The sequence below is a fragment of the Schistocerca nitens genome, chromosome 1 (assembly GCF_023898315.1).
Source record: "Schistocerca nitens isolate TAMUIC-IGC-003100 chromosome 1, iqSchNite1.1, whole genome shotgun sequence".
NCBI lineage: Eukaryota > Metazoa > Arthropoda > Insecta > Orthoptera > Acrididae > Schistocerca > Schistocerca nitens.
Window position 1 is genome coordinate 952,993,153 of NC_064614.1, and position 20,983 is coordinate 953,014,135.

At 37.7% G+C, this 20,983-nt stretch overlaps 1 protein-coding gene across 1 annotated transcript in view; it reads right to left on the reverse strand.

Moving 5' to 3' along the window:
* Nucleotides 1-11,124: 11,124 nt before the first annotated feature.
* Nucleotides 11,125-20,983, reverse strand: part of LOC126194677 (guanine nucleotide exchange factor DBS-like) — a 373,302-nt gene continuing 363,443 nt past the window's right edge. Inside the window, exon 22 of the mRNA XM_049932882.1 lies at nucleotides 11,125-11,351. Within this exon, the coding sequence (XP_049788839.1) occupies nucleotides 11,224-11,351 (128 nt within the window). The 3' untranslated portion in view covers nucleotides 11,125-11,223. The remainder of the gene's footprint in view (nucleotides 11,352-20,983) is intronic.

Genomic DNA, 20,983 nt, shown 5'->3' on the forward strand with positions numbered 1-20,983 from the left:
AACTTTGAGTACTTCCAGCAATGCAGTTTTTATTTCCTCAATCATTGAAAATCTTCATCCTTTCATAGGTCTCTTCAGTTTTGGGAACGGGAAAAAGTTGTAGGGTGCCAGATCCGTTGAACATGGTGGCCGAGGCATGGATGTCGTTTTGTTTTTGGCCAAAAAATCTTTCACAAGCAACGATGAATGAATGAGCAGGTGCATTTCGGTATTTTTTTCTCAGTTGGTATCATTATCATAGCAAGAAAGTCATTTGACCGTTCGCCTTTGTCACATATATCATTACAGAGTAGAGTTTTTCCTTTCTTCCCTGTGTCCCAAACTCTTCAACACTTCTACTGGCAAGTTATTGATTCTACATGCCTTCTGATTCTTCATCTCCATCAGTACCTTTTCTACTTCTGCTTCCAACATGCTGTACCCCTTTCCATCTTCTAAATACACTCCTCCTCTTCAATCTTGACTTCACTCTGTATTTGATCCATCTCATACAGGCATAGTATATATTCTTTCCATCTGCTCTAAACCTCCTGTGGTTTGTCAGCTAATGTGCCATCCACTCCTCCTATTTCCATGTTAGACTTCCTTATTTTATTTTCAAAAACTATCTCACTATTCATTCTGTACAGAATTTCATACTTTCCCTCTCTCCATTTCCTCACATTTCTCTTTCATCCATCTTTCCCTTGTTTCTTCAGTTTCTCTCATTATTCAGTTTCCTGTACCTCTTTTTACCTTCTTCCTTCTTCATTGTCCATGTTTTTGCACTTTCTCTGTTCTCCCATCTTTTTCAACTTGTTTTCTATTATCCGTTCTTTCCTGATACTTTTTTTACAGTCTGATTCCTAGTACTTCTTTGGTAGAGTCCATAAGTCCTTGACTCATTTTAATCAATTTGTCATTTACACATCCTTCAACTCTACCTCTTTGCCAGTTTTTCCAATTCTAGAGCCTTACCTACCTCCTCAAGTTTACTCTTTAATTTCATTCATCACTCCATACTTTCATCAACTTCACTTGTATTTCTCGCACTACGAGTTTGCGGTATGAATTTATGTCTGCTCTTGGGTATGCTTTGGCCTTCTTCAGGCAGTTCCTAAATCTTTTCTGTGTCAGGGTGTAGTCCAACTGATATCTTTCTCTATTGTGGTTATCACTGAAATTTAAAAATTTGAAACAGAAAAACAAATCAGAATAATGGAGAAAAATCATGTGGTAATGCAACAAAAATAAAAAGGAAAATATACCAAATGAAAATTTCACAAAGTGGATAAATGGAAATAAAGTTTTAAAAACCACACTACCTCCTATTACATCAATGCTAAAACTGCTATTTAATTGGATCACATATAATCAATTATAAAAGTGCTCATGGACATTGTAATAAAAATAAAGTATACACCACAAGATTCCAGAAATGATAATCATAACCTTGACAATTCTTTTAAAATGTAACATGTTTAATACCAGAAGCTGGAGTCCTAATTCCCAAACATATAACACACAGACCCACATTCCTTGCAAAACATTTTGTTTCTTGTATATTTACACTCAAAGGATACCCATGTTTCAGCTAAGTTAAAATCTTAACAGAACAGAAATTTGAAGTAGTACTGAACAATTAACAGGACTTGTAAAACTTGACATCAGTCAAAAGAGGAGTTCTACTGCTATCATAGTATGATACAATATTTTATTGGTCAGTCTTAATTGGTACACATACTCTTAATACACTGCTGGCCCTTAAACATGCATGGCCAGAATGTATACACAACACAACAAAATTTTAATTTTTGGGCCTATACAGTATTGTAGGAAGAATAAATGACAAAATTTGGGGATGAACAGGGTGCAAAATTTAGTACACAGAGCAGTCACCTCTGGTGGTAACAATAGCTCTAAGTTAGCTGAGCACAGGTTCAAACTAAGCTTGGATGACTGACACAGGTGTGTAATTCATGCTGCTTCAACTCTATGTTAAAAGTCATCAATTTTGTGGTTGGTGAGTGGTGATGTGCCAGCCTCTTGACAACCCTTGACCATATTTTCAGTGGGTGAGAGATATGGAGCACGTACTGGCCAGGGCACAAGTTGAATACTCTTTGTACCAGAGACAGGTCAGGACAGCAAGGCAACATACGGTCACGCATTATCTTGTTCAAAGGTAATGTCATGCATACTTTGATGACAGAGCATTGCCGCCAGCTGTAACATTTCAAAAATATAATAGTGGCTGACCAAATTGAAGGCTACGCAAACCAGAGGTGATGCGTTGCGCATTCAGTGACACCCCATACACCACCCAAGGTGCTGAGTCCATATGACTATGACAAATGCAATCTGGCAATGTCCATTCTCCTCTGCTCCAGACACAGGTACTTCAATCGTGAGGGTGTAGGACTCTGCTGAACAGCTGACATGGTGCCATTCCTTCGTCCACTGCAATTCTCTCTGCTGCTGCCTCACAAGAAACTACAATAATGGTCCCTGTGCCAACTGTTCATGGTGCTGTCCCTACAGATACTTGTCTTGCTGCTAGCACTTCCAGAGTCAAGACACGTGACTTGCCTGTATGATCCTGAACGACCAAGCAAACAACATGTCTTCCTCTCTGGCACTAGAGACGTGGTGCCATATAATGCTGCAAGGTCCTCTTGAACCCATCAATTCCGTATTCACATGACAGTTGCAAGATACCAACCAACATGACCAGCAATATCATGGAAAGATAAACTAAAAATTGCAGCCTTGATAGGCGATGATCCTGCTGCTGTCGAATTCCAACATATGTTGATAAATGTTCCTTCTTCCATGAGCCATAATGTGATCTCACAAACAAAAAAAGACAAAATGTGTTTTCTAAATAAGAGGCCCCATAATTTATACTTATTTAAAGAATGTACAATGCGGTATTCCTGTGTACATGCCAACATGCTACTCATTTGCATATCCAAGCATATAGTAAACTTCATGCCAGTTTGATACTTGTTGCATGCTGTCTTCATGGTGCTACAGTTTGAATGTTCGGCAGTGTATTTGATCACCCCTTTCATGAAATTACCATCATCAGATCCATAATTAAGAGTGACTATGTGTATTGGCATCACATCAAGCATTTACATATACACGAATGTGAATATGTGTAAAAGACTGATTCAGAACTCTATTTACCATAGGTTACCATATCTGATGAGTGGTGGTGGTGGTGGTGGTGGTGCTGGTGGTGGTGTCATCATCTTTTACTGATATAGGTAACTAAATGTTGCATACGGTAACCACGACTTACCAGTAACATATTACAGCACCCAACTAGTCTACAAATCTGTGACCATCTTAGATTGCTTCGGACTACTGATAAGAGACATTAGTAACAATTGCAATTTTTAAGGACAGAAATTAAAATGAACAGGTTACAAATGAGTAACACTATATTTAGAAAAAAGTTAAACACTGATATGGATTTCAGTAATACAACAGTTTAATATCAGATCATTCCAGTGACAAAATTCAGTATGACATTTCACAAAATGAATCTTTTCAAAAAATTATGAATATGGCAACCTGATTATGAAAATGTTTTCTGAGCAGTTCACCTAAACAAGCAACAATGCAAGTATTTTCCAATGTTATATGAAATGTATTTCACATCTAGTAGTAGGATTGGATCATGTTTTCTGCAAAACATTCATACTTGTTTATAAAAGTTTGTACTTTTCACACATAGTATGTCCCAATGAATTACAATTTAAAACCAAATGTTTAGTACAAATTATGAAACAGACATTGATATATATACATCCAGACACATCATTTTCCACAAATATACTGTCAGAGTTGCAACATAAAAAGTTGCAAAGATGTTATTCCAATGTAGTACAAAGTCTTTCAAAAGCTTAACATCACTGAACATAATTGAATACTTCACTGTCTTCAGAAAAGAAAAACACATCACCAAAATAAAAGTTTTTTTGAGAGAATCACGATAACAATATTTTACACAGCGCAACTTGTATTAAAAATTTCAAGGTGTATTTAATGCATAAGAAATAAAGGGAAAGCAACATTATGTTACTGGAAAAGACATTGTTACACTGATGAAGCATATCGGACATGCACAACAAATACTGATGGTCGCTTTTACAAATCAAACATTTGTATATTACCAGGAACAATTATGTAGTTAATGCAAATGTTCCAACAATGCAGATCATCTATAAGATTTCCCAATATCAACAAATGTCAGAACATCACTTTTATTTATTAAGTTGACACATTAAATATGAGCACAAAAAAAGAAGTACCTATGCTCCAAAAATATATCTGAAAAATTATACCTACAGACTGAATAGTCATCTTTGTAAATGGCAATTTTACTAGAATTTTTTTGTCTCAAGTTTTATACCTTGAGTTCCCTAAGTTGTGTTTCACTGAATATTATTTACTTCCTAAGAAAATAATTATACTTTGCTCCCATCATACTATACTGTTACAAGGACAATGCAGAATGACATGATCACTGTTGAATAATATGAGCACTCTATACATTCTACTGTGGACTAGATTGGTGAACACATAAAATAAAGATCAAATAAAACTAATGTCATGTGCAGTAATATACTGAAAGGTGTTAGAATAAATTGATTGTATCAATAATGCAAGAGGGTGATGCCTCATGAAAAATAAGGCTACCAATAAGTCAAGCAAAGCAATACATTCCTAAGGCATGAAAATTATAAACATTGAAAGGAAATGACAATTTCAATACAATTGTGAACAAACAATAAATTGAATGAGCTTTTACTTAATTGTTGTGGCACTAGCAGTATAATATCAGCTATTGGCAGGAATTTCTGAGCATGCCAGGATACATTTTTCATATTTATTTATTTCTAATGAAATGAAATTAAAACCAAGCAGAGAAATCACTTGTTAGTTCTCAACAGCCTCCTTCCATATTTTCTTGTAGACTCTGTGATTATCAAAGAAATAATGAGATATAGAGAAAAGCCCTAAAATGTAACTGTTTGTGAGATTTAATAAATAATACAAAATCTGAGTAAAAAACTGAACACCACAAATTTAAGTCAGTAATTTAAAACAGTTTGTTTCATAACAAATTAAACAGATAACTTTTCATCATTTGCTTTTGGGAGTTAAGTTACAGAATTTCTTCCTTCTGCAAATGTTTTGCAGCCTACTGGTGATCATAACCCAATCAATGTACAGCACATGTGACTCATGGCTTATCTCTGCATAGATTATGAATTTATATCTAATTTACACAGAGTGGCAGTTTCAATGGCTTGTTTATCTTTAATACAAAATACTACTTCATAGTCTTAAGTAACATTCCAGGAGCTGTAGGGCTGTGTACTGTATTATAACTTTACATTAATGTTTTATTTTCTGCTTGTATGAAAAGCATGCTTTCTCATCTTACTTAATGGAAGACAACAATAAAAAAGAATTGCCATGTAATTTTGTGGTCAGAAGTGCTAAACCTGCATGCCTACAAAAGGTAATAATGGTCCAGAGGTACTGATACTCTAATTTGGTGAAGGTACAGACATCTTTGTAAATATATGGGTATGGCAATACAATGGGTGTAGCAGGAGCCACAGAATTCCCCATTGGTAAAAAGTGAACCCGAAGAGGAGGCTGTAATAGTTATATTGACTTTATTTCTATTAGATAATCTTGCTGGCATTTCCAGTACACACGTCACTCTCAGAATGAAGTACTTGCTGTGACTATCTTCTTCAACATACAGGGTCCATTTTTTTCCTGTCTTCATTCATGAATTTCATACCAATTATCTGAAAATCACCCACCCAGGCAACATAAGACTGAGAAGCTTGCACTTTAATGAAGTACTTGGGTTCAAATTGAATAAATTCAGATAGAACGTGAACCTTAAGTTCATCTAATGGATCATAATTACATGTGGTGAAATGCATGGAAGATGGAGGTCACTATAGCACCACAAGTAGGAATATTTTCAAATTTCTGTTGTACAAGGCAGCATTACTGACGTTAGCATTATTTGTACTTTTCCTTTCGAACCTTATCAACTACAGCAATACTGGTACTTTATTTAATTTACAGAACCATTAAAAAATTCTAAGTTGACAGTGAGTGTTATAAAAGGACTGAATACAGTACAAAATACAATATGTTATCACAAGAAAGCAGTACTGATATCTATAAAGGAATGCTTAGTTGGTAAATGGACATAAAATCCAAGTTCAAATTAACAAATTAAGGGAACTTTGATCTTTAAAGTACATCATTTGTTTATAGTACACATACAGCAGAGGTCATTAACACTGTTATTACTGTTCAAGACACAATGACACAAATTCGGATTGCTGTATTAAATGGTAATGAGCTGGAATGTATTACAATGATTTGTTGCCCAAATGGTACAAAAACAGCTTTGTTGAAATGGATTTACAGATAGCGGCATACATTTATGATTACGATATATTCTTACACATGCACACTTAAAGTTTTGATAACTCCAAATAGCACACACAAGCACAACACAAATTTCATCAACCTAACTTTGGATTACTAGTCATAAATACTTATTTAAATACTGATTGTCAATTAAAAATTCACATTCTTAGCCTCTTACTTTGGAAATGTTAAATTTGGGTAACAACAACTTTTGAAAAACATGATTTTTCCAATCCTGGTTTGGTACTTTAAATGTATATAATATACAATTACTGTCTATATTCTCAAGTAATACAATTCCAATGAAAATATCAAGGAATGCATGTGCGCAAAATGTATTGTAGAAAACCTGCAATCAAATTAAAAGGCTTGTTAAGAAAAGGTACAAACTGAAGTAATATGAGTGAAAGAGATGATTACAGTAGTTCTCTTTACCTAGCATTGTTTGAAACTTCAATATTTGGACTGACTAAGGAATCACATACAATAATAGTATTCCTATCACAACAAAAGAATTTACTTTTTCCATTATTGAACTACTATTATATTCTCAATTCATTTCTGGTAGGAATTTTTGCAGTATTTATATTTGTTGGATTGGTCTCCATGACTCATTACACAACTTAACAATACTCGTTTTGTTCCATAGCTCAAGAAGAGAATCAAAGAAGAGAAAGGAAAACCAACTAATATGAAATATTATGAGTACAGCAAATGCAGCACCCTAAAATCAACCATAAACTTGTTCTGTTGAATGACTGAAAGGAAGTACCTGTCTACAAAATATTAATGACTTCTGTAAAGCATAAAACCAAAATGTGTAGATTTTAGAATACCTAAACACAGGAAAGATTTGCAAGGACATGTGTTACAGGAAATGCTCAAAGTATATGTTAGCCCTAGTAACAACAGCTGCATAGTAACGACAAGACACCAAAACCTTATACCAGGACAAGTATTGTAAACACAGCATAAAAGACATTTAGTAGACTCTCTTGTTGGCCTCAAGAAGCAACTGATAGCAATTAATTATAGGTTTCAGACATCACACAAAATAATATAAGATAGATTTTGATACCTACAACAGGTATTTAGGGCATTGTCACCAATTGAACATTAATGTTGTTTCTCCACTTTACCCATCAAATATGCTCAACATTAATGCAGTTAAATGGATGACCCCTGTATAAACTTCATTTTAATCTGACATCTTACTTAGGCCTATCATTTTGTCTGTTTAAGTGCTAAAAGAGGACAGGGCATGGGAAGCCATGCTCAATTAAAAAATAATAATAAATAAATACAGCAACATAATTATGTATAAAGGAGATGGAAGCAGAAGTGAGTGTGTGGGAATAGTTCAATGGTGTCTTTTACGATGAATATAGCAGCAGTTGCCTGAAACAAAAAGAAAAAAAAAAAAAAAAAAAAAAAAAGAAAGTAAATACACATGTACAGCTTGAGATGCATCAGCAGCACAACGAAGGTAGAATTAATGGGTGTTACTGTGTGCTTTATGAACTAATTGATGTTATGCTGGGTGGGGGGTCACATAAGGCAGTTGTCAAATTTCCCAGAGAGCTTGTGAGACATTTATTGCTACTCACAGTGGGGGATCGGTGTTCATCATGAATAGTACTCATCTAGTGACTGAGCACCAACTCAAACTTTAGTTCATAGTGAACTCTTAAGTTAAGGAAGAAGATTCCAAAGCTACAGCTGTGTGACTGTAATAATGCTTTTTGCTTCAGAACTGCATTTCATGGATGTTCATCATGAGTGATTTTAGAAACTGTTAATGGTATTACATGTGGGAGAAGTTCACAGTGAGTACTTGGCAAATAATCTTGGTTCAAGAATTATGGCTTTCTGATGTGGAGCTCTGAGTTTAAGTGCTTATCCTGTGGTCTCTTTTCCTAGCCAGTAATATTTCTTTCTATGCTGTATTCTGAAGCTTTGGTCTCCTGTCAAGTGAAACCTTGGAAGTTATCAAGATAGAAAAGACAGCTCCCAAACTAAGAAGTTGTCTACAGGAATCAACATGTACTGAAAAAACAGATATGAGAAACAAGAGAGAGATTTTCAGCAGTGACTGTATAAGGCAGGAAGATCCCAGAGTAGTTGATTGACTGACTTGAAATTAATCCCACAGACATCCAAATTTAATAATGCCATGTCAACATAACAAACATCAAATGACTCGATGGTGACATTTAAGTTATCACTGTCGAACGAATTATGTTTTGATGACTTGTGAACAATTTCTTGCCTTATGTAGAGAGAAAGTGCTGCACCTGAGAAAGGTGTTGAACTGCAGAACAGATTTGAGCTTGTAAATGTTGGCAGGGCTCATCATATCAAAATGTTCTGCATAATTAATGTTAGTAAATAAGAATTTAGCAGTTCCTAAAACAATGACCTCTGCATTTAAGAATCACAGAAAAAAATACTCAATTTCCTCTGCAAGACTAGGTAGCAAATGGTTTACAAACAGGGTGCCACCACCAAGTAAGCTGAAGTAACATGTATCCTCAAATACTTTTTTACTGAATTTACCCCAACTGAACAGGCCACTAGTAAATTCCAGCACCTTATTGCAGGTTAAACACATTCATTTAATTTTTCAGACTGTACAAGAAGACGCTATTATATAAAACAATCAGTAACGATTTTTCACTGAACCTCTGAGTAATACTAGATAGCAAGAGTCACAACTACAAAGTTATGTATGAAGTTGACACAGTAAGGAAATAACCAGGAATTTTTAGCGGTTTAATGTTCAAAGTAGATTTACAGAAACACTACAAGAAGTTCTAAATAGAATAATCACATAAAGTCTCTTCACAGAAATAGGACAGCCTGTTAACTCAGGTGACTAGAAACAAAAAGCAAGGAAACCCAGGTTGGTGTCTCAAGTGTGGAACAAATTTACATATTAATTAATGAAAATTCTGTAAAAGACCACATAAGAATCAAGTATCATACAAGAAGACATGATACCTGTTTTGACTAGGCAATTTAGCATGTAACACATTAAGAGTGCATCGTTCAGTATATAATTCTGGATTAATAAGATTGTAGAGTTTCCCAACAGTTCCTTGAGGGTGATTTAGAAATCAGTTCTTTTACTTAGCAAAAGCCTTTGAAAATAAACTTTAAGTACTGGCTTTTCTCAACAAACCACAATTTTTCTGAGATAAATGCATACAAATGAAATTTTTTTAGGACCGAGAAACCTTAAATTATTAGATACTAAACTCTTATATCCTCCACAGTGTAGAAACTGAAAGAAGAAAGTAAGAGAAGGAACTAATCTCTCAAATTTTACACGATGTACAACAATTTCTTGCTCCAGATAGCATTCTTCACTGGATATGGCGGCAACAGAGGTATAATTACATAATTTAATGACGACTAACAACTCAAAACAGATGTATAACTGAATCAGCCTGAAGGCACTTAGACTATTGGTGTTTCATTAAAAGATACTGGACATAAATCTTGCTGTTCATTATATGGGCAACACTAAAAATGGAACTGAGGCTCTTATGTAACTTCTATGGAATTCAATAGCATCTACTGTAATCATCCCTGCATCACCATTTACACACTTGCGCATAAATGACACAAACTCTTGCTTATCAAATGAGAAACATCTTCATTGGTACTATAAATTTATATATAAATTATGAAATATAATAAGGGATGGTAGGCTGTACTGGTATATTAACTGCTGTATTAATGACTTAGTAAAATCGCATTACATTTTATATAGAGGAATCAGTTCACCATTTTGATGAATATGTTAGTGCTCTGTCTGTGTGATAATGTATATGCTCTATGTACATCTCCTTGTAATGGCATATATATTTTTACACAGAACATTTCCACATAAGCACCAAAATTAAGCTTCCACAATTCATACCCATAGTCATTCAAGCATCCCCATCTCTCTCTCTCTCTCTCTCTCTCTCTCTCTCTCTCTCTCTCTCACACACACACACACACACACACACACACACACACCTTAATAAATACAATGAAAGCCAAAATTTTATAAAATTTGGCAAGATTCTTTAACTTCACAGAAATATTTTAATTTCTGAGCCATAACTACTTCCCACATTATCTTTAATAACAACATGTAACAAACAAACTGTTTAACCACTAGCAACAGGTGAACAGCAAAACAGCAAACAGTCTGTAAAACAACTGTCTGTATCTGTTTTCCATAAAAATAAGTTCAAATGTTCATTTAACAGTATGGAATGTATCCTTTAAACCCTGACTGCAAATATTAACAGAATATAAATTTTGCACATATCTTGCATATAAAATTTTACAAAACACTTTTTGGTGTCCTTGACATTTGTGCACAGGACTAGAATTGTTCCTGACATATGACTATCAAATAATTAAATGTTTCTTAAAAATGTTTATCTATTTTAATTATATACACTTACACACTAGTTAACAATTAAAGTTACAGCAAATTATGACCTGCACCTTATTCCGGCAACAAAATCTGTCAGTTTTACAGGAACTCCGATCGAGTACAGAAATGTTTGCTTGCCTTGAATACTAAATCATAATAACCATCAAAAATGTCAAAAAGTTTGGATACAAATTTCTTCGTTTTTAAGTACACTTAATCACCATGCAAGCTAAATCCTTTTGCGTATTTTCTTCGTGAAGGCAACAATGAACCTGCTGTAACTTTAAGTGGAATGGTGGTAGCAGATGCATGTAAAAGAATTTCCATTGTTATTCCGTTGGAGGATTTACTGCTGATCTTCCACTCTCTCGACCACTAAGAGACTGAGAATTTCGGGAAGATTTTCTACCTAGTGGGTCTAAATAGGCAGAAGGAGCCCATCCTTCCAGTTGTGATGCTGCAAGCAAAACAGAATGGAACATCAGATAATGACAAATACACATTTATTATTGAACTGGTATCAAAACAGTATTTCACACAAACTCCCAGCTGTCACTTTCTTTTCTTGTAGTGGACTGAGGTTTCTGAGAACTCCACCTCGTGGCATGTAAAATCATAAAATATGATTACATTATTTAAACAATAAAAGCCCTAAGTATGCTCTGGAAACAAAGTGGTAATCAGTACAGAGAACAGCTATCTAGTAGGTGGTGCATATATCTTTTATCATACATATCAATTAACCACATAAGTAATTTGTTTGCCAAATATGAGTATGTTGATATAGAAATTAGCTTTGAGAAAAGAGAAAGAATATGAAATTTAACTTTGTGCCTTGAGAGGTTGCTAAAGGATGGGTGGGAAGGACACACATGGTAAAAATTATTCTTAAAATGAGTCAATGGATTGATTTTGAAGAAGCAATTTAAGTAACATTGAGGTATGTGATGGAGTAGGCAAGCTCTGGTAGCACGTAAATACTGAATACTGTTCGATTAAAGGAGACTACTCTGAAAAGTGGAAGCACTGAGTCACCGATGGGCACACACAAAAAGAAAGGAAACCTGGCTAGCTTTTGGTGTAATCCTTTTTCAAACTAGAGCCCCCCCCCCCCCCCCCCCCCCAAAACACACACCTATCTACATGGTGACAGCTGAACACACAGTGCCACCACTGCTGGCTGCATTTCAGTAGATGGACTATGTTGTGGTGGGGTTATGTCAGATGGGATGAGCAGAGGGGGAGACAGCTGGGATGCAGGAAGAGGTATTAGGGGTGGGTGGCTATTGGTTCAGAGGGAGGCAGTCAGTTTGCTGGCTAACAATGTGACACGGAGGAATGGCAGGTCCATGGGTAATGCATATGATTGTCAGGTACCGTGGGAAGCAGCATTCACTTAAAGTGACGTGAAGATGTGAACTGGGAGGGAGCAACAGGATGGGGAAGGGGAAACTGTTGAGTGTAGGGTGTGGGGAGAGTGGGTTGCCGGAGATTGAGGCCAGAACGATTATGGGAGAGAAGTACATGTTGCAAGGATAACACCCATCTGCGTTGTTCAGAGAAGGTGCTGGAGGATGGAAGGATCCAGATGACCAGGTTGTGATGTAGCAAGTGAAACTGAGCATGTTATGCTCAGCTGGATATTGTGCCACCAGGTAGTCATCCCTATTCTTGGCAACAGTTGGTGTTTCTCATTCATTCTGGTGGACAGCTGGCTGGTAGTCATACTGACATAAACACCTGTGCAGTGTTTACAGAACTGTTGGTATATGATATAGCTGATTTCACAGGAGGCCCAGCATCAGATACAGTAGGATAAGCCTGTGACAGGAGTGGAGTATGTAATATTATTGGATTTCAGCTACTTTGCATGTGAGATATTTGTCATTAAAGAAAAGGACAGCCAACGAGCTGTAGTTCGTAAAGACGCTAAGCATCACAGCTCAAGAGTAAAGAGATTATATGTATATATCTAAAAACAAAGATGATGTGACTTACCAACTGGCAGGTTGATAGACACACAAAATTCTAGCTTTTGTGACCAACGGTTGCTTCATCAGGAAAGAGGAAGGAGAGGGAAAGACGAAAGGATGTGGGTTTTAAGGGAGAGGGTAAGGAGTCATTCCAATCCCGGGAGCGGAAAGACTTACCCTAGGGGGAAAAAAGGACAGGTATACACTCGCACACACACCCATATCCAACCGCACATACAAGACACACACACACACACACACACACACACACACACACACACACACTACACAAAGATGATGTGACTTACCGAACGAAAGCGCTGGCAGGTCGATACACACACAAACAAACAAAAACACACACACAAAATTCAAGCTTTCGCAACATACTGTTGCCTCATCAGGAAAGAGGGGAAGGAGAGGGAAAGACGAAAGGATGTGGGTTTTAAGGGAGAGGGTAAGGAGTCATTCCAATCCTGGGAGCGGAAAGACTTACCTTAGGGGGAAAAAGGGACAGGTATACACTTGCACGCGCGCGCGCGCGCATACACACACACACACACACACACACACACACACACACACACACACACACACACACACACCCATATCCATCCACACATATACAGACACAAGCAGGTGTCTCTATCAACATACCAAAGCTTTCATTTGGTAAGTTTCATCATCTTTGTTTTTAGATATATTTTTCCCTCGTGGAATGTTTCCCTCTGCCTATTCCAAGATGCGCGTCCAGTGTTTAAATACTCATTTAAACACTATGACCCGTTGGGCTCAGATCTTTAAAACTCATTGCCACAGCACTTGATAGGAAGAAGCTGCGAAACAGAAGAAAGAACAATCTATCTTTTGTTAAGAAGTGTTATAGAGACTTCATTATCCCTTGAATTTTTGGTCGCCGACATGTTAAGGCATAATGCATGGCATTGCTACAAGTTGTATTTTTATTTGGTGTAAAAACTATGTGAAACGATGAACAAACATTTCGGTAATTCGGGTGTGAATACAATGTACTTACGCACATGCAAGGACATTTAATTTTAAGAAGGAATGGACTGACAAAGCAGCGATTATTGGAATGTGCCATCTACAAAATAAATATCAGATGTAAGTCATGCATTTATTGTGTATTTGTCAATGTTTAGAAGTTTAATGCTAATTTGTTCAAAATATATTAATATTTTACTATGTAGTAATTTTCTTCTTATTCTTTTCTTTCACTAACCAAAAATGATGTTCTAATGGTACATGAGCTTTGTTACAGGTTCACTCTTTATCGTGGTGTCTCAATTGTATTTGGGAGATCACTAATGTCTTCAACTTCTAATCTGTTAATCTTTCTCTTACGAAATTCCACTAATTTGCTTTCATTTCCATTTTTATATTCAAACAGGTCCCTTAGGTATTTTCATCGAAGATTCTGTTGCGTGAAGGCAATCCGGGTCAAAAGGTCAATTATTTGCGTAATCAATCTGTACGTCTCCTGAACACAATTGAGAACTGACGCATAGGTTATCAATTAATAATCTCTCTCTCTCTTTTAAAGTCATACTAAAAAACAGCCACACAGGATAACCGTAAGTATGCAGTCTAGCGTTAGCTTGCATTTTGTCAGTAAATATTACCAACCAACAGTTACAGCATCACTATTATTATTTAATGCTACTTCTTATACAGAATGAGCGAGTCCCTAATGTCAGAAGTAGGAAGTGCTGGCTGTGTGGATTGTGCAGGTCTTGTGTCTTGGTCAGTCCCAGGGATATGATCCCTGTAGCAAGGGGTTGGGAGTGGTAGTGGCATAGAGATGGACTAAGACTATGTTTAGGCAGGGTGGGTGACAGGATATCACTTTATAGGAGGGGTGTGAAGGATCAGGGCAATACTGGTTGAGGAGGTGGGCTTTCCTTTTTTAGCCAGTTTTTGGGGGGAGGGGGAGGGGGAGGTTGGGGATGGGGGAAGGGGTAGAATATGGCACGAGAAATCTGTTTGTGGGATAGTGCCTGTCTGTGCAGGCCTTTGAGAGACTTTCAGCCTACTGGACAAGGGAGCTCATCACTGCAGATCCGCTGTCCCCTGGTGGCCAGGCTGTATGTCAGTGAATTTCTGGTGTGGAAAGGATGGCACTGTCAAAATACAGGTACTGTTGATATTTAATCAGTTTAATGTGAACAGAATTGTCAACCTCCAGGATAGTGGTGCACTGGTGGAGGACCAGGTGAAGTGTATGGGAGAGACGGTGTTGAGGTTGTGAAGAAATGAAGATAGAGTGTCTTGGCCCTGAGTGTCGATCATGAACATATCATCAATTAACGTGAATCAGTCTAGGAGCTGGAAATTTTAAGAGACTAGGGTGGTTTCCCATAGATAGCCCAAAAACATGAGCATTGGTAGGTGCTATTCAGGTACTCATGGCTGTGCTGTGGATTTGTTTATATACATCCACTTCAAAATAGTTGTGAAACAGGATGTACAAGGATGTGCTGAAAAGTAATGTCTCCGAATCTTTTATGTAGAAACTCTTAAAAGTTTTTGAAATAAAGCAAACTTTATTAACATCCTTCATCTTTATTCTTCATGTGTAATTATTTATTTCTCAACATAGTCACCCTGGCAACAAACACATCTATCCTGAAAAGAGACCAGTTCACTGATACAGTCACTGTAGAATGTTTGCTTTTGTTGACGGAGAAACAACTTCACCTCTGCTTGCATTGCCTCATCACTGTGAAACTGAAGTCCTTGAAGGTGTTCTTTAAGTTTTGGAACCAGATGAAAATCAGGTGGGGGTCAAGTCAGGGCTATGCAGAGGATGATTGATGAAAGTGTATCCAAGGCATCACTCTGATCCAGATGTTGCAGTGCTCATGTGTGGTCTGGCATTATGCTAAAGAACAGGATGCTCCATGTGTGAACAAACTCTTTGAATTCAAAATTATTACAGTATGATGTTTCTCATGCACCAGTCGCACTGCCATGTTACATGCTACAATAGAGAGCCCTCTAGCAGCACAGGATTGCAACTTGTGTCAGTGAAGCAGGAAAGTCAACCAAGTAATATGCATGATGTAATACCTCAATCAATATTGAGAAAAGAATAAAAAAATCTAAGTAATTACTTTTCAGCACTCCCTTATAGGTGGTAACATGTATAAGAAATGATATAGTGGGTCTGGAGCCTAAAGGATTTTCAGAGAGGTAGTGGAGGTAGTGTGCGATAGCAGCAAGGCAACGAAAATGAGGGATGTTGGTGTACAGGGAGGTGGCACCCACAGGGACTAGTATGGATCCCGGAGATAAATGGGGGGAAGGGGAGAGGGTTGGTGGAGAGTCGATTACCTCTTGATATCCTACTCATGTCTTGGGTCACCACCTCCCACCATCACCTATCCCCCTTATAGCGAACCCCTTGTCAATCCTTCATAGCACCCAGACCCTGCCCAGCTGACCTTTTCAATGTATGATATCATCTGAAACTTCCTCCCAGCACTCACAAAATACAGAACCCAAGCAAGCCCAAGACACTTTCGTTAACCTTTCCACCAAAAACCTCAGTCCACAGAAGTTTCAGTCCTACCCAAAAGCCTCATTTTCAGCCTCACATTTAAGTACAACCAGGCTGGACTTGTCAAAGACCTACTCTCCTGCTCCAGATCCACACAGTGGAAACACTTCTTTGCCGCCAATCACAACAACCAAAGCCAGCTTAGTCCCAACAATGCCTCTTACAGTTCATACCACCATGCAACCGTGTTCTCTCCCCCCCCCCCCCCCCCCCCCCCAGCTAACTGCACCATTGTCATCTTCCCTAAATTCCATATCTCCAACTTTGCTTCACCATCCTTCCCCAAGTCCTTTCCTAAGAACACTAACCTTCCAGCAGAAGAAAGGACAGTTATACACAACCTGGAAACAGATCCCGACCTAATTATCCTCCCTCAAGACACAGACTCTATCAGCAGACAACTAGCAGTGACTTTCTGACAGAAGATCTCCACGAAGTGTCCGACTTCTCCACTGACAGCGGCCCCATCCCAGAAGTCCAACATAACCTACAATCGCTACCGAAATCCACAGATCCCCAAGTCTATCTCCCTCCTCACCCCAACAACACCCCACACATCCAAAGTATACATGATCTCCAAAATCCACAAACCCAACAATCCTGGACACCCCATTGTGGCTGATTATTGTGCTCCCACTGAAAGAATTTCCACTCTCGTTGGGAAACACCTCGAAAACAATTGCCTAAAACGTAGCCCCCCACATCAAAGATATTAACCTCTTCCTTCACTGACTCTCCACTGTCCCCACACCCCTTTATCTCCTGTACTGCTACTCCTCACTGTTGATGCCATCTTCCAATACACTCACACCCATGGCCTTGCTGATATTGAACACTAACCTCTCTGAACATTCTTCAGACTTTAAACCCACCAGCTCATTCTTTATGTGAAGTGTAATCAAAAAACAAGAGGATATTTTTTTCTTAAGGAATCTTAATTCATCAACATCAACTTTGTCCCTCTCAAAGTAAACCTCTCAAATATAATACTCTTGTGCCAGCACTTGTTCCAATCTTGGAAGCACTTCTGGCACTCACTTTTCATTGTAGTGTTCAACAACTTTGGCAATTCTGTTTTTACTGCATCAGTGATGGCAAAATGACTTCTTTTCATGGTTCTCTGCAGCCTCAGAAATAAAAAGAAGGGGTGCCACACCCAACTAATACAGTGACCGAGACAACATAACATTTTTGTTTTTTGCCAAGAAATCGTGAATAAGCATTGAGGAATCAGCAGGAGTATTATCATGATCCAACTACCAAAAGTGGTTTTGCCAAAATTCTGGTCATTTTCTTTGAATTGATTCATATGAATGTGCTTAACTTCCAGGTAGTATTCCTTATCGACCAAACGACCACAGAGCAGGAGCATATGACGCACTATCCCACTGAATTAAAGAAAATAGTGAGTAGAACCTTCACATGTAATTCAACTTGTCGAACTTTTTTTTGGTCTTGGCCTTTCAGGCAGTTTACATTGGGACTTGGTTTCAATGTTGTACCCATCTACCCATGTTTCGTCATCTTCTTTAGATGTTCTGGATCACTGTTGACTTCATTCAGCAATTCCTGAGCGATGGCTATGTCATGGTCAAAATTCAACAGTTTTGGACCAAATTTTGCTGCTACATGTCAAACGCATAAAATATCTGAAAAATTGGTTGATGTGAGCCAAAGGGATATGCCAATATCATCAGCAACCCCTCTGATGGTGATATGGTGAGTTTAAAGAGCCATTTTCTTTAGTTCTTCCACATTGTCATGAAGTATGTTACATGACAACTTACCGAGCACTCTAAAAAACATGTATAATCTTTTCAAATGTCAACAATGAAGTAAATATTTGAAACAGCTAATATACAAACATACATCAGGAACATGTGTACCAACCAAATAAAAAATATCAGATGTACAAAGCTCGTGAAATTAAAAAAATCCTGTTACTGTTTGATAGCACTTTGTACACACTACCAACTAATTCCTGACTCACAACCACTTTTCCTTAGAAGGAAACAAATCCGTGGCACAGCCATGGGTGCCCACATGGCACTCTCCACTCTCTGATGCAAACCTGAAATGAGGAACATCCCGCTAAAGATCCATTCCACTCCTCCTAAAGTGGTGTTCCATCATCCATCCAACCTACATAACATTCTAGTCCATTCCTGTGCCCCACTCACTCCCAAACTCTTGCCACAGGGATCATATCTCTGAGGTAGACCAAGGTGCAAGACCTGCCCAAACCACCCACCCAGCAGTTACTACTACAGTTCTGTCACAGGCTTATTCTACCTCCATCACCTGTGAAACCAGCCTTGTCATATACCAGCTGTGCTGCAAAAACTTCACAGCCTTTTTACTTTAATATGGTGTCCACCAGGATGAATAGTCACTGCCAAAATGTTGCCAAGAACAAAGTTGACCACCTGGAGGCACAACATCCAGCTGAGCATATCATGCCCAAATTCACAACCTGGTTCATCTGGATTTTTGCCTCTACCAGCAGCTTCTATGAACTATGCAGATGGGAGTTATCCCTGCAACAAATCCTTGACTCCCGTAATCTGTAGCCCACTGTCCCACATCTTAAACCCAACAGTTATCCTCTTCATCCCTTCTGTCGCCCCCACATCACCTGCAGTGTGCGCCACTCCCCATTGGTTCCAATAACTGCTGTATTCTCTCTCTCTCTCTCTCTCTCTCTCTCTCTCTCTCTTCTCCTCCTCCTCCTCCTCCTCCTCCTCCTCCCTCAACACACCCCACCCAACACAACTGCTTCCTCAAATGGCAGTGTGTTGTGTGGGTATGTGCTCACAAGCATGTGCATGCACTCACACACCTGTCAGTAACTCAATGCTTCTGGTTTTTGGTGAGTGGTTTCCTTTAATCCAAAAGTATTTACAACAATAAAATATTTTACTCTGGGAGAACCACCATATCCAAGAAACAAATCATCTCCTCTTCAAAACTAATTACAAAGATATTAAGAAAAGTCATGGTAAGTTCAATAATCGACACTGTTCATCAAAGATCACCATATAAACTCTAAAAACAGGACCACTAATTTAATGGAGCTGACCACTTAAAACAAAAGTGAAAAATATAACTTGAACATGGCCAGATCAATTAATATAATAATCAAGAACATTTCTACATGTCCTAACAGTCAGTCACAAATTCATGCTAAATTCAGTTAATTTTGGTGTGAGGAGTTGGGTACAGTTTAATATCTTCTCACCATCGATCCCATCACAGATTACATTCCCTTCAGGAATAAATTGTGCATTTTACACATAGCATGAAGCAACGGTTCCAAAAAATAGAAATATAAAGAAAACACTTTACATCGGTAGACCAAACATGAGCAGCAAACAGAAAGATGCAGAATTTCCCGTAACAGGAGGAGAGATTAAGTGTGATGACTTCCCACAATTTCCGAGATAGTTAAACTACAACCAGTGAGTAGCTTATACGGAAGTTGCATAATCTTTTGCTATTATGCTCACAGTACTCTACTAGGTCATACGATCATACATAAAATTTATGTGAAAATGAAATTTGTTTCAGGAGCTCGGCAACAGATGCTATGAGGGTTCCCTTTTAAGTTTTTACAAATGACCGCTAGACAGTGTTGAAGTTTTAATATTTGACATCTATTGTTCTTAAAAATGGCAATTTAGAAATTGGGAAGTTATTTGTTTAGACAGCATTTAAAGAATCAGTGTTGTGAAACCATGGAAAATTCACATGAAGGTTTTTGCTGAACTATGTTTAATGATTTTTTTAATGGCCTAAATCAACGACGACATCTCGGAACACTTTGTTTAACTTTTGGTAACCAATCACTTGAAGAAAAGGATGTTTATTGGTCTGCAGAATTTGCGGTTGTGCTTCAGCCAGTGATGAATTTCATGATGGTCAACCAAAACCATACATCACTTCAAAAAATATCAATGCTGCCCAACGACAGGAGAAGAGGCTTGTGACTTGCCATGAGAGGGCGGCATCCATGAACACGTTGAAGGCTGTGGTACATTCGATTTTGCTTGAAGATGTAGGTGTGAAAGAGACCTGTCTATAGTGACGCTCACACAATTTGAGCAAAGCTCAAAAACAGGCTCACATCAACTAGTGTGAGGAAATGCAGAATCGACATACAACATTATTACAGGAGGCAAAAATTGTACATATTTGTACACTTCGTTCTCTGATGAGTCAGACTAGGTCAGTAACTAAGCTACAATCAACTGTTTGGATGTTCCAAGATGAACCAAAATCAACAAAAGTGGTATGTTCCACAGCACTTTCATGGAGGAGGAAAAAAAAAAAAATAAAATAAAATAAAATAAAATAAAATAAAAAATAAATTATGCTTGTTGCTTTGAATACTCTCTTCGCATCACAACCACTGCTTTAGGGGAGTGAAGAATAATTGATGGCAAATGGTATACAGTAATTTGTTTGCCACAAGTTATCAATGAAATTAGTAATGGAAATGTCACGTCATTCTTATTCCTAAAGAAATCTGTCATGTAACAT